The sequence below is a fragment of the Danio aesculapii genome, chromosome 10 (assembly GCF_903798145.1).
Source record: "Danio aesculapii chromosome 10, fDanAes4.1, whole genome shotgun sequence".
Lineage (NCBI taxonomy): Eukaryota > Metazoa > Chordata > Actinopteri > Cypriniformes > Danionidae > Danio > Danio aesculapii.
Genome location: NC_079444.1, coordinates 32672501 through 32688027, shown reverse-complemented (window position 1 = coordinate 32688027; position 15527 = coordinate 32672501). Strand labels below are relative to the sequence as shown.

Below are 15527 nucleotides of genomic sequence, written 5' to 3'. Positions count from 1 at the left end.
TACACAAAAGTTTTTTTTAGGCTTATACTGACCATAGGCAGAACATTTAGGGGTTTGTGGAATTTATAACAATATGCAAATATGTATCGTACATCATTATATGCCAATCCGCCCCACAAAGATAAATGTAATAAAAAAAAAGTGACCCATGTTTCAATAAGAACACAGCTCTGAACGATTATATGATAGAGTCTGATTCATTGTCACATTAGTGATATTTTGTATGCAAAAAAAAATTCTGTTTATCATCAACAGTGTAGCTACACTGTAAAACCCAAAAAAGTTAAGGTAACTTAAACCATTTGAGCAAACCGATTGCAACAATTTAAGTTCAAACATTTATCCTAATGAGTACTGTGAACTTAATCCATTTGAGTGCACGAAGCAATTTGAGCACAGTAAAACTCAATAAATGAGAACTCAAACCAATTGATTACTGGAAAACCCAATAAGTAACGGCAACTCAAACCGTTTGAGGAAATCGATTGCTACAAACCATTTGAGTAAAAAAATCTATATGAGAAATAATGAGGTATCTACACTGTAAAAAGTGATTATTTACTTAAAGGGAGTAAACCTTAAAATCAACAAGTTCACTTTACAAAAATAATGTATGTAAACCCATTGTCAGTTTTTTAAAATAAAAGTAAACTAATGACTTTTTTCCAATACATCTTTATTATATTTTTTCCCCAGATTTTCTGTATCTAGCAAAATGACATACAGTAAATTAAATCTGCTTTTCCAGACTCCAGTGTGTCTTCTAAATTCAATACAGGCTATAATTGTAGATTTTATAGACTTAATGAAACACCAAATACATAGTATTGTGATAATTACAGTAATTATTTGAAAACAGACGTTCTAAAAGCCTGTAAAAAGGGATTAGTTGACTTTAAAAAAGTGAATACAATTAGCATAATTATAAAATTGAGTCAACTTAACAGTACCAAGTTGTAGTGGGTGCACTTTATTTTTGTAAAGCCAACTTGTTGCTTTAAGTAACTAATTACTTTTTACAATTAACTCATTACCTTCAACACTGGGTTCAAAACTCTTTTCAAATGGCTAGAATTAACTTTCAGTCAATTTTGAGTTACCTACACTCGTTTTATTTGATAAAGTTGACTGTTGGGTTTTTCAGTGTATGTATGAAGCACAGCTCATGTGGAAAGTAAATTTGATCCCCGTTTAAAATCTTCAAATCATGTGGATTGCTATTGCTATATATTTTTCATGCATATAATAAAAAAAACCTTACCATTTCCTCTTGTGGTTTTAAACCTTTGAGGAGGTGGCATGCATGAAATGTTCCTGAATGAAAGTGAAAGTGCCAAACTGCAGTTAAAGTTGACTAATTAAAAATGAAACACCCGAAATTACATGAAACTCCAGAGGAAATGAGGATAGTGTGATGATGCAATGATGTTAATCAAGTTATGTGCTTTAACATGTAAAACGGGATCGTGAAAGAAACATTCAAAAAGCAACTCATGTAAACACCTTAATCATATTATTGCCTTATTCATATTAAAGCAAATAATTCTATTACTGATGTCCATAATGAAGTGGTTGAACGTTAATGGATAAAACACCATTGCTGCATCCGAAATCGCATACTTCCTTACTAAATAGTACGCAAAAAAACAATATGCGAGCCGAGTAGTGTGTCCGAATTCATAGAATTCAAAAAACAGTATGCAAGGAAAACCCGGATGACCTACTACTACTGGCAGGATTCTGAAGTGTGCATCTGATGGACGCTACACTATCCCATGATGCACTGCGAGAGAATTCATAAATGTGAGTGAAGCGACGCAACTGACGTGGTTAGGTCATGTGATGATGACAAATGGCGGATGTAGTACATCCGAGTTCCATTCATACTCCCATTCATACTGTATAGAACATACTTTTCTAAAGGTTGTGTAGTAAATTCAATTTCAAATGTAGTACCTACTGAGTAGTAGGCGATTAGGATTCAGCCATGTCTAAACGTGAATCTGTCTTCATATCAAATGATATAGCAAAACACATCTCGACACTATAGATGTAAAAGTTACATTTCCAAGCAACTTTCTGGTCACCTTCCAGTTTTTAATAAAAGCATGACTAAGGCCCTATTTACACTGCCAGTTAAATGTGATGTATTCGGATATTCAGAGATCAGTTTCAGGCCTCCTTCATATGTGGAAATAAATCAGATATAAATCGGATGTGTGACAATGCGACTATCATGTAAACAGGATCGGATTTATTGAGGCGTTTTGTATATCATTAAACTTGAGACAATGTGGTACTTCTCCGCAGTTTAATGATGTAGAAGGAAAAGAGTGTGTGGAGATGCTGATGCGGTAAACAACAACAACAGAGGAAACATGGAGGAGGAAAGTGGTATCAAATCAAATGCTGGTTTGCTCATCGTAAAATTTCGGACCCACTGCTCCTCATTAAAGCCCGCCACAATTTGCTCCCACCAGACCTGGGATCTCTCTCGTACCCACAAATTCCTCTGAATGGTGGAGGACACTATAAATAAACCATAGGCGCAGGCTGCGATGATGGCCCTTTCCTTCCTCCTCCGCCTCAAAATCATTTTAAAGTTGGGCAAACTTTGCATATTTCACTGAGCTAAAAGGAAGACATTTTCTTCCATCGTGCCTAGTGTAGCGCAGATGCTAGAACCTGCATTTACACATGCGCGACGTCATAAATTGTATGGCAAGTGTAAACACATGAATCGGATATGGGTCACAATTAACGGACAGGCAAAAAAATCAGATATAGGCAACAAATCCGAATTGGGCATCAAGACCTGACAGTGTAAACGTGACCTAAGTATCTTTTCAAAGGTGAAACTCATCAGGCACTGACCAGACCACTGTCCAACAGTCACGCATCAAATTATAAAAAAGAAGAGCTCTTCGAGTACAGTAGTGGTTTCTCATCAACACAGGTTTAATAGAATACAGTGAAGACCATCAGTAACATAGGTTTCTTTTTTTAAGATACGTTTTTCCCCCCACTAAGTTGTCTGGAAACCCTTCCTCAGCTTTGCTTTAAAGAAGACAAGCCCTTTGAAGAGCTCTCTTCACTCATGGCTTGCGTAGGTTCATTATTGCTAGCAGAAAAAGAGCAGTACATGGACAAAAAGCAGTGACAGCAAGTGAGGAAGGCTAACCGTCATGAAAGATAGAGCACGCACCCTTGACGCAGAAAACTATCGCTAACAGGGGAAACGCTGCGTCTAACAGTCAGTCCACGGGGGGGCCAAGGCTCAAGTGTACGTGAAGTGAGATGTTCCTCATTGAAATGAACCGTCTGAAAACTTTGGTCCTTTGACTCATAAGCGAGAGCCTGTGACTGCATTACAGACGCCCAGCGCTGCGTCTGTTAGACTTTCGCGCGCTTCCAAGTAGTTTTCAAGTACGTACTTCAGCGAGAAAGGGTTGGGGCCATAGGTTACTGAAAAGCATTACAGACTTCTGTATCCATCTGAGTTATCAGTGGTGATTAAAATAGTACATTTAGGAGACAGACGTCACATACACATCCCAAATGTTACGCGCACCCACGCACACACTCAAAACACACATACGTACATACATGTATACAATATATGTAAGTTACTACACTTCCAATATATAATTTGTGCCCCGATGCTAGAGGGATGATTGTGACGGGGATTGTTCATGAAAGGGGAAGGCTATCTTTGAATCTATACTCTGCATAAATCATTTCCAGGACAGCTTCGTTGTGAGTCTGTGTCCTGTGAGCTGCACTCATCAATCTCCAGTCATTTCGAAGGCTGTGAGGGAACGTCTTACACTTCTAGTGCAGGTCTGCAATTTACGAGGCATGATACAGCTGGCAGGACAGCCGGAGACGTGCTTTCGAAACTTTCTGGAAGGTGTGAAATCAAGTGTGAATCTCATTGTGGACGGTAGAGTGTGTAGATACATTCGGTAGAGCCTTTTAATGTTGGTAAAATATTTCATAGATGCTCCTCCTCGTTCGTGTTTGGAGGGTTCCTCTTACATTCGGCATCTGGATGTACATTCCAGTTAAAATGCACCGTGACTGTTCAACTTCCCATTCCAGACACTTTTCTGATTGGAGAACACTGTGAGGTTTGGGGAAATTCGTGGCTGGAGGTGTATGAGGGTGATTAAACACGTAAGTGATGGATGTTTATGCCCCGCCCGTTATCCATCTAACAGATAAAAGAATGGATCAGTGCAATGGCACGGCAGGGATCATGGCACAAGTCTTTCTGCTAGTGGTAGACGTAGGAGGGAGGGATGGGATTTGCAGCATAGCTTGTTAAAATGTGTGGTCTGTGTCAAGCACCAGGCCAGCACAGGTATCTTGAACAGAACCACCCCCTGGCATCATGGCTGCAAAGTTTGTGATAATATGACATCATTATATGTGGCAAATATAAACATGTGTTCTTATAATTGGTGGCGATTTTCCTGTACTCCACGGGTGTCCAAACTCGGTCCTGGAGGGCCCCTGTCCTGGCAAGTTTAGCTCCTACCCTAACCAAACACACCTGAACCACCTTATCAAACTCTTACTAGATATACTAGAACTGGGGTGCCCAAACTTGCTCCTGGAGGGCCGGTGTCCTGCAAAGTTTAGCTCCAACCCCAATCGGACACACCTGGGCAAGCTAATCAAGCTTTTACTAGGCTTTCTAGACACATCCGTGCAAGTGTGTTGAGGCAAGTTGGCGCTAAACTCAGCAGGACACCAGCCCTCCAGGAACTGAGTTTGGACACCCCTGCTGTACTCTATAAAGGTAGTCCTCAGGCTACATTAGGGTAAAACACAACTCAAGCTCCAGTGACAACATATTGTGATGGTTACCATAGAAAATATTTTCAGTAAACTGTTAGGGTGTAGGGTTAATCTAACCCTAAAGCCTCATTCACACTACGAGCAACTCGCAGTGGTAAGTTACGGTTCTTTTCAATAGAGAGTGAGCTACTTCCCGCTACCTCCGTCTACACTGGCAACATTGACTATTGGCATCACGTGGGTGTGTCGAGCGACGCAACAAAGTTGAGAATACTTCAAGTTTATGCAAATGAAGAGCGAATTTCTTGAGCGACAGCCAATAGGAGCACCAGTAGAGCTCACATGATCCTCTCTTGGCTCACTCAGAGGCTGGTTGTATTCTTAGTGCTGTAGACCTACACAGACCTGCGTTTGCAGCAGGTTGCCACCCAGGGGTGCGTTTCTGAAAACTATCGTTAGCCAACTTAGGATGCAATTTTCGTCATTACAAACATAGTTAGTTGATTTGGTGTTTCCCAAATCTATCGTTTCAACGAACATTCGCAAACTGCGTCGCAAACTTGTACACTTGCAACTACACCTCTACAGCTGTCTTTAGGAACATAGTTCCTGGTTGTGTTCTATTCCCAGTTATCCCCTTTTGCCCTATTCCTTTAGAACGCTCCAAAATTTTAAGTTGAAATGCTTAAAAAAACATTAAAGTCAACGTTCTTGCGTGTAATTTTCTTTCAAAGTATTTTTTACAGTTCAGTTTTAGCAATCTTCATATTGACAATTGCATTCCCTTCGCAGTGCACTTTGAAAACATTTATGCCATTTTGAACACAGCCGTGGCTCATGTCAAAAGCTATAGGAGACCTAAAAAATAAATAAATAAACAATATCCTACTTAATAATAATAAAACGCTGGTCACTACATTCTTTTCCCAAACGATGCATTGTACTGGGAAAAACGCACCCCAGATCGATAGGCAACTACAAAGTCACTGCTAATGTGAATGAGGCAAAACTCTTGAAATTAGCTTGTTTTGGCCTAATTTAGTTTGAAATAATGACAAGCCACTCTGTTCATGAAGTTTCTGTCATTTTACTTTAGTGTTCTCAAGTTGCGCACATAATTAAAAAAATTAAATTAATCAAAATAATTTTAATTGGTGAGACTTGATCAATTACCCGCTTTGAATGTTATCACTCAATTGAATAGGCATTATCAGTGGTTATCACTGATAGATATAGGCCAGTAGGGGCCTTCTGCACCTACTGATAGGATCAGTAGGCTGTTATCATTCATCCACATTGTTAATCAGCTATACTAATAGAAAAGACTCCAGATCTGTTTTTCACATTACTGTGACGGTTGGGTTTAGGGTTGGTGTAGGGGTAGACATTAATAAAATACAATTAATGGGACATTTATTAAGTAATATAAATAATTCTTGTTAACTTCCGGCCGCAGCTGTATGTGATCTATAGCTGATTAACCATGTGGTTGGATGATAACAGCCTTCTGAGCCTACTAGTAGGTGCAGAAGGCCCCTACTGACCTAGATCTATCAGTTGATAACCACTGATAATGCCCATTCAATTGAAATCGGCTGGATATATAGAGCTTGAGGATTGTTGTTCACCCAAGCATGATCATTCACTCATCATGCCATTTCATAAATTCAATGACTTTCTTCTGTAAATCATAAAATATTATTTAATATATCACTCTTGAAGTGAATGGTAACAAACAAGATGGAAGTGTTATTTTTGGGTGAGCTATCCCTTTAAATTTGCCCAGATGATTGTTTTAAGCTCATTGTCCAAAGCATGTTACATCTATACATCATGCCGTATTATTAGTGACTGAGAGACAGATAATACTTTACATTTGTAAACTGAGTCCCTCGCTGTACTCTTCAGTGTACTAAATGTACTTCTACCATTTCAAATCACCACTAATTCTCTCTCTCTCTCTCTCTCTCTCTCTCTCTCTCTCTCTCTCTCTCAAGATTGTAAAAATGTACATGACAAATCTGCTTCTAGTCTTAAGTGTGTAGAAAGTGGTAGAGAGATCAGATCATCCAATCCTGTCCAAAACAGGCCTATGTTGAAGATATTAAAGGCACACATTGTGCTGCTGAAACCCAACCATCCATGTCCTCAACACCTGAGGGGCACTTCAAACTAAGTCTAGCTTATTCTGTTGTCAAGCTAATCGTTTACATCCCATGCAAGCTTAGATCTGACAATTACAATATATTCAACCAACTGACCAACCCAAGGATATTTGGCCAGACGTATTCATTTTAAATTCAGACTATGACGTCAAGCTTTTTTGTAGGTTGTATATGTAGCACTGCCTAGGGATGGTTTTGTGCCTCTTGATAAATACTCAGTCCTTTTCTTCTTTGGTTTTTAAACGGAATATGTGTGGAATATATATATATATATATATATATATATATATATATATATATATATATATATATATATATATATATATATATATATATATATATATATATATATATATATATATATATATATATATATATATATATACTGCATCTAAATTGGATCTGATATGTTTCTCTCCAAGGCAATAATTGGAAAAGCAAGCAGGTGGTGTCTGTCAGTGGGTTATTTCTAGTTAGCATCATCAAAGGATGGTTGGAGATATGTGCAAACTCTTTGACGTGGCAGTCGCCCAAAACCAACCCAGCACTTTCCACAATTAGATTACAAAATGGAGCCTCTTTTTATTTGGATTTGTTTGTTTCCTAGCAGTGAACATAAAATAGACATTAAAAATCAAACAAAGGAGACCAAATTATAACCTATTTGTTGAAAGTGCCATTTAGATAAATGGAGACATCTTACAGACGTGACAAGATTAAACACAACGTCATAAACAGCACATACATTGTGTGCTATAAACATAAACACACAAATGAATATGATCCCACTCTTTTTAATGAATCAGCAGTCAGATCATAATGATGCCTGAATCTGAACCTGCAATATATAGATATCCTCACACCCTAGACTTGCCCAAATTCTGTCCTGGAGGGCTGGTGTCCTACAAATTTTAGTTCCAAACCCATTTTAGAAACATCCTTGCAAGCGTGTTGAGGCAAGTTGCAGCTAAAATCTGCAGGACATTGGCCCTCCAGAACCGAGTTTGGACACCCCTGCCCTAGAGTAACCAGTTCATATAGTAAGTAAATAAAGGAACAAATAAATAGTAGATCTGTTAGGTGATTCTGAATAGGTTTCTCTTAAGGTGTAGTGTGTGAACATGGCTTTATTAACCAGGAGCTGTATCATGTCTCTTACTTTTGATATCAGATTTGAGATCTGCTGACTGCAATCAATTGCTTGCTTTTACATTGGGTTTGTGTGGAAATTCAGTTATGATTGGATAGGGTTAGGGTAGTGTAAACACTCTGGACCAGAGAGATGATGAGAATGAAGAGGAAGCTGGTTGAGAGTGATGGTGGATTCTGATAGGCTGGCTCTTATAAGACGAAAGTGGAAGCGTTAATGCAGTGCAGTATGTTTGAGTGTGTGTTTCTGTTCCAAAAGCAAGTGAGCCCTATATAGGCAACAACATTTGGAACTTCATAAGTGACCTATTTGGCCTACTTAGGGAGCGACACAAATTTAAAATAGCATAAAGGAATTTCTGTAGGAGTTGTTGTCAGCATCTAACTAAGTGATATAAGAATAAGATTAGATGTCTCATTGGTGAAATTTCAGAATTTCTAAGTACTGCAGGGATGAAATCACTGTCAAATCAAGCAGATTCTTGTGTGCAAATAAACACAAAGAAAACCTGCATGGTGTATTCACAAATCCCGTGAATCCTTATGGACTGGATTTCGAACTCAAAATATAATTGGGCTTTATGCATCCATAAATTCACTGTACACTGTTAATAGTATTTAGGTGTACTGTGTAAAGAACAACTTGCACAAAAGTCACCAAGTAGCTTTTACTATAGTCAGCTCTGCTAATTTGCATAAGCTTGGACATGAGCGAAATTTGCATGGTGAACTTGTTTGCCCTCCCAGTGACTCAACGATGACTGGATTCTTTGTGAAATTTCACAGAATAACTTTAAATATGGCCACACATATTCTCTGATAAGCATAAATATATACAAAACAAACAAATAATATTTAAAATAGTTATATTACAAGTTTTGTGGAACGTTTCAGTTGAGCCAAGATTGTCACCTTCTTCATTAAAGATACATGCAAATACTGCCCTCAATCCAATCCAAAATGAGTGGTCTTTTAAAATGCTGGCTATAAAGGTTACTCACTGGGTTTTGGAACAGAGTGTGAATATATGCGTGTGTACGCCCACCACAGGAGTGTGTGTTAGCTTTAGGAATAGAGGGCGGCATGATGGGGCAAGGAAGATGTCGATTAGACCCTTTTGCTATGGGTTACATGAGGAAAGGCTATCCCGGGCTTCCTCTCTGAGGAGCGCAGAGGATAGGGCACACTAGGGAAGCAGCTCAGAGGGCCGTGGCTTTCCCTGGCCCTCCGGATCAGGCGCTGTGATTCCCTCCTCAGCGGCAGGACGTCCAGCCGCCTCTTCTTGCGGCCCTCCTGAGAGAAGAGCGCAGCCACCTCCAGCAATTGTCCATCTGAGGTGGTCTGCGTGTAGGAGGGCACTCTAGGTTTAGGCTGGGGTTTTTGCCTGTACCCAGAAGGCTCGTCCTCTTGGTAGGGACGCCAGGCGGCGCCGGCCCTGCTGTTGGAGGGAATGAGGTCTGGCGTGACGGTTCTGGTTGGCGGCAGGCCAGATGAAGCTGGGATCCTGAAGTAACCAGTCTCTGCATGCACATCCGGCCCTGTGATGCTCAGACTTGTTCTGTCCGTGAATGAATCCATGCGGTCTTCGTAGGCCAGGTCAGCTGGCGCTGAGCACTGCTGGAGAGGCCAGCCGCCCCGGTTCTTTCCTCCATTCTCCGCACCTCCATCTTGACACACCAATTCACTCTGCAAGGCCTCCACTGCTTCTTCCTCCTCCTCTTCCTCTCCCGCGTCCTCCAACAGCTCCTCCTCCTGCTGCTCCTCTGGCTCATCTGAGGGCGGAGGCAAACGGGGGTCTCGGAGGAACACCACGATGACTGTGATGTTGTCGCTGGACCCCGCGTCTCGAGCTGAGGCCACCAGCTTGTGGGCCACCATGGCGGTGTCCCCGTTGTTTTCCTGCAAGTGGTCGCTCACCACTCTGACAGCTTCTTCTGGGTTCACGGTGTCGTAGAAGCCATCGCAGGCCAGGATCAAGTAATCCTCACTGCCGTCCAGGTTGAAGGTGCTGCAGTCAGCATCACCACAGATGTAGGGCTTGTGTTCTGAATCACCTGAACAAACAGACCAAAAAATCACAGTAAATATAACAATAAACTAAAAGTAAATAAGTGAAACCAATAACAACATTCAAATTAGCTAATCTACATTATCCAATATATAAAGCGGGGAAAATAAGTATCAAACACGTCACCATTTTTCTCAGAGATCAAATTTGTAAAGGTGCTGTTGACTTGAAATTTTCGCCAGATGTTGGTAACAACCAAAGATATCTATATATGCAAAGAAAACAAACCTAATTAAAAGGGCTGGACAATTAATCGGAAAGGAATCGTAATCGGCATTAAGAACCTATAATCGATCAAATTTTTCCAGGTCAATTTTTCACCTGACCTTGCTCTGTTAAGGCTGATTTATACTTTTGCGTCGAATGCACAGGCATGGTCCAGCACAGCGTTCGCGCAGTCGCATACCCGGGCACCTCTAAAAAAAATGTAACTATACGTTGCACATTTGAACTACCTTGACGAAGATTGGAAGCTGCACCCGAGATGCCTTGAGACGGCTTATTTTTTTATTACAATAAAATTAATATTTACATAAAAATATTTGTTTACAGAAGATTCAATAAATGCACTATTTAAAATGTATACAGGATATACAAGAGTTATTTTATTTAGAAGAGATCCTGCTTATTCTCTTCTTTTGAAAACATTGAAAATAATTTACTTTGTTTACAAAAGTGCAAGTTATTTATTTTATTATTTATTTTTTATAAGAAAACGTGACTGTTGGTTTTAGGCAATGTGTGTTTTAATTTTAGTTGTTCATTGTTGATTTTCAATAAATAATCATAAATCAAGTAATGTACCCTTCATTAAAAAATCTCTCACTTGTAATATCAGTGAAATACGTGGGCAAAAAAATTTAATAAATAAATAAAAATAGTGGTTCATTAATTGTAATCGAGTTAAAATGTTCAATTAATTGAGATTTAGATTTTAGGTCAAATCACCCAGTCCTACTAATTAGTTTACAAATGAAGATATGTGAAATGAAATGAAATAACGCAGGGAAAAAGTACTGAACACATGAAGAAAGGGAGGTATAGAAAGGCAGTGAAAGCCCAGACAGCAGTTGAAATCTCTCAGTTGTTTTTCAGCAACCCTCTGCGATTCCTCATTGTAAATGAATATTTGCTGCTTCAGTCCAACATCTACATTAGCAGGATGATGAAGATGAAACCAGAGTGGTGATTTCAGCAAGGCAATAATTGAAAATGCACCCTCAAATGCTTTCAGAGAAAGAAAATCAAGCTGTAGAATGGCCCAGCCAATCACCTGACTTGAATCCAATATAATATATTTATATTAAAGATCAGATTAGATAGACGAGACCCAAAGAACCATCAAGATTGTTACACTCTCAAGCAAAAACTCACACTTGAGCAATGCATGTGACTTCATTCTCCATATGAGAGGTGTCTTTAAGCTGCCATCACCAAAAAAGCCTTTTATAGTTCAGCACTTTCTCCTTCTGTCATTTCATTGTTATTACAAACAGGTCGTTTTTCAGATTTTTTTAGTTTTGTTATGTTTGTATTGTTTGGGTTTTTACCAAAATTTGGTTCAATTCCATATAAACAGCTCCTTTAAAAAATATTATTCTAAGAAAAAAAAAACATGATGAGTTCAATACTTATTTCCCTGCTGTACATCTTCTGAAATATTTCTATTACTAATTCATCATAAATGTTTTTTTAATTTATATACATTTTTCACTTTACTTAGATTATGTAGAATCTCAATTAAACAACAAACAAATAATTGTCATAAAAAACAATGAATAAGAAAAAGGTGGTATAATATTTTGTTATTTGTTTAATTTTTGGAATGAAATATGGCTCGGACATTTGTAGTACTAGTTGCTTAGGCTGTGGCAGAATTTGTCTCACTTGTACTATTTATGAATCAAGAGCTTTAAGGGAATTAAACGCTAGACTGATAGGATTATCTGACAGATTAGCCATCACCATTTAGGGAGTGAAACAGTTTCTGTGCAGAAAGTCATGGCAAAACTGGCTAAGGATTTTTTTCCTGGAGGTCAACCTTTTTATTACAGCATTGCTCATTAACCCGAAAACCATAATCTCACACTATTTAATGTAATAGTGTACACTGCTACTGTATCCATAATTAAGTGAGGTGGTGAAGCTGGGATTTAAATGACAGGATGAAAAAATAAACCTTTTCACAAGCATTTGCTTTGTTGATATTTGATTCAGTGTTAGGTTACAACAACCCAGCATTTTTATTGTGTATGCTTGTAATCTATTATATTAAATAGAGCTATTCTTATCATGCATTCACTCAAACTGTATCAATACAGTATACACTAACTGGCCACTTTAATAGGTACACCTTACTAGTACTGAGTTGGACCCCCTTTTGCTTTCAGAACTGCCTTAATCCCTCATAGATTCAACAAGATACTGGAAATGCTCCTCAGAGATTTTGCTCCATATTGACATAATGCTGTAGATTTGTCAGATGCACATCCATGATGGCAATCTCCCGTTCCACCACATCCCAAAGGTGCTCTATTGGATTGAGATCTGGTTACTGTGGAGGACATTTAAGTACAGTAAACTCATTGTCATATTCAAGAAACCAGTCTGAGATGATTCGGGCTTTATGACGTGTGTTATCCTACTGGAAGTAGCCATCAGAAGATGGGTACACTTTGGTCATAAAGAGAAGGACATGGTCAGCAACAATACTCAGGTAGGCTGTGGCATTGACACAATGCTCAATTGGTACTAATGGGCTCAAAGTGTGCCCAGAAAATATCCCCGACACCATTACACCACCACCAGCACCAGCAGCCTGAACCGTTGATCCAAGGCAGGATGGATCCATGCTTTCATGTTATTGACGGCAAACTCTGACCCCACCATCTGAATGTTGCAGCAGAAATCGAGACTCATCAGACCAGGCAACGTTTTTCCAATCTTCTGTTGTCCAATTTTAGTGAGCCTGTGTGAATTGTAGCCTCTGTTTCCTGTTCTTTTCCGACAGGATTGGCACTCAGTGTGGTCTTTTGCTACTGTAGCCCATCCGCCTCAAGGTTGGAGGTGTTGTGTGTTCAGACATGCTCTTCTGCATATCTCAGTTATAACGACCAAGTTCGTCTTGACCATGTCTACATGCCTAAATGCATTAAGTTGCTGCCATGTGATTGGCTGATTAGAAATCTGCGTTAACAAGCAATTGGACAGATGTACCTAATAAAGTGGCCGGGGAGTGTATATCTTCAGCTTTTGACACTATCATTGTGTAGCCCGAACGCAAACTGATTGAGACCAAATGCAATCTACCCAGTCTGATTTCAATCATTACTCTAAAGGTGTTTGTTTTTTTTCTACAAAAAGAAAGTATGTTATTACTGCAGTGACCTGTACATCTAAAAATACACACACTGACCTTCAGTTATCTTTTACAAAAGATCTCATCTAAATCAGTGTGTATCTTCCAAGAGCACAAAAGAAAAGTCTTTCAAAAGCATCTTAAGGAGTTTTTAACCTCTCTGCTGATGCCTTTTGCACAATTACTGCTGTTCAGGAGGAACTATTACCTGCATTATACTGCATGCATTGTGAAAAGCGCTATTCAGTTGATTTATGCAGCTCTGTAGAGAACATGGAGCTGCAATTAGAGCTGTCAGTTTGACATTATAAAAAAAGTGTATAGTCATCTCAAAGACCCCATACCGATAGCTCTTGACACGGACAGGCTGCCGTTCACTCTCCATGTGCCGAACCAGATCACACACCCGCCCAATGCCTCAATCCTCTTTTTCTCATCCTACAAAAACACACACATAAACAAACAAGCAATACAGTTAAGAGTCATTTTCAGTTTGTGCTTAATTAGTGAAACTCTAATTTGCGTTAAAGTCTAAGTGACTTACGCTCAGTTTCATTATATAGATAAAGCTCCGAAGACTCAGCTCAACAGATCCACTCTTGGGAGTACATTATGTAACATGGCTTAGCTGTCATGTGATTTTTGTCGATTGAATGGGCTCTTCTAAAGCACATCCCTCACAAAGAGCTGGACTTATGATGTAAAAGTCATTTGCAGAAAATATAGGACTGTTTTTGTTTTTACAGTGGTCTTCCACTATTTAAGTTAAACGTAATAGTTTGTGTTTTATATTCAACAGCATGTACAGTGCTCAATAATAACGAGTACACCACATTTTGAAAATGAATATTTTCATATTTCTCAGTGAATAAACTGTAGGTCATATATTTTGGTGCATTTGAACAAAACAGATTTATTAAACTGATATATTTATTAAATATATCTAAAGCTTCTGATAGGGTTAATCATCAAAAGCTTTTTAGTAAATTAAACAAAGAGGAATTCCTGATAGTATTTTAAGAATTTTAACTTACTAGTATACTAATCAAAGTATGCAGATTAGGTGGGCCAATGCTGCATTTGATTCATTTAAAGTATGTAATGGAGTACGACAAGGAGGTTTACTTTCACCTGCTCGTTTTAGTGTTTACGTGAACGGGTTGTCTGAGGAATTAAGTGATTGTTGGATTGGCTGTGTGCTTGGTGATGCTATAATAAATCATTACATGTATGCAGATGATTTGGTTATCCTCTCCCCCAAGTAGCGCTGGTTTTTAGCAGCTGCGTAATGTTTGTGCAGATTATGGGCAGAGATATGATGTGCAATATACTGTAATTCAAAAAAGAGTGTTTACATGACATGTAGAACCAGAGAACATAGAGATATGATTTTTCCAGATTTTTGTTTGTCAGGACACGTTTTAAATAATAGTAAAACTGTTAAATATTTAGGGCATGTCATTACTGAAGACATGAGTGATGATAATGATATGTACAGGGAATGTCGCAAGTTATATTTTTAAGCAAATATGCTGATGAGAGTTTTATTTGGGTTCAGAGCAGGATAAAACGTTACCTCATGAACACGCCAGCAGGTCAAAGGGGCCACAGAGAGTGAGAGAGAATTTACAGCTTTCATTTTTGTCCTAGCTGGGTTCTGATGTACTTCCCTGCCAGTGAAAGACTGTCCAGCAAACTCACAAGCAGTGGATTGTGCACAGTTGTCTGCTTTTTAAGTAGTTGGAGCGTTTTAATTACTCGCGCTCTCCTCCCTCGCCATAGTAAGTTACCACCATTTAACACATATGTGATAAATGATGTCCGTACATAATAACCGGTTATGATTATTACTGAACCGATACCGAATTGTTCGCATCTGCATCGCGGTGCATCGAAGAAATAATTCATTTTGACACCCTATTTAATAATGTCCTGTTTAGTTTAGCTAAAGCTCCTGCATTCGCAATAAACAAAAGTAAAATGT

At 38.8% G+C, this 15527-nt stretch overlaps 2 protein-coding genes across 5 annotated transcripts in view; one reads left to right on the top strand and one right to left on the bottom strand.

Moving 5' to 3' along the window:
• The window catches only part of rabgef1 (RAB guanine nucleotide exchange factor (GEF) 1), a 128238-nt gene that overhangs the window by 87801 nt on the left and 24910 nt on the right, over positions 1–15527 (top strand). The gene's annotated exons all lie outside the window — the stretch shown is intronic.
• The window catches only part of ppm1e (protein phosphatase, Mg2+/Mn2+ dependent, 1E), a 113660-nt gene continuing 105487 nt past the window's right edge, over positions 7355–15527 (bottom strand). Inside the window, exons 6-7 of the mRNA XM_056466555.1 lie at positions 13888–13981; positions 7355–10171 (exon numbers count right to left, since the gene is read on the bottom strand). Of these exons, the coding sequence (XP_056322530.1) occupies positions 9225–10171; positions 13888–13981 (1041 nt within the window). The 3' untranslated portion in view covers positions 7355–9224. The remainder of the gene's footprint in view (positions 10172–13887; positions 13982–15527) is intronic.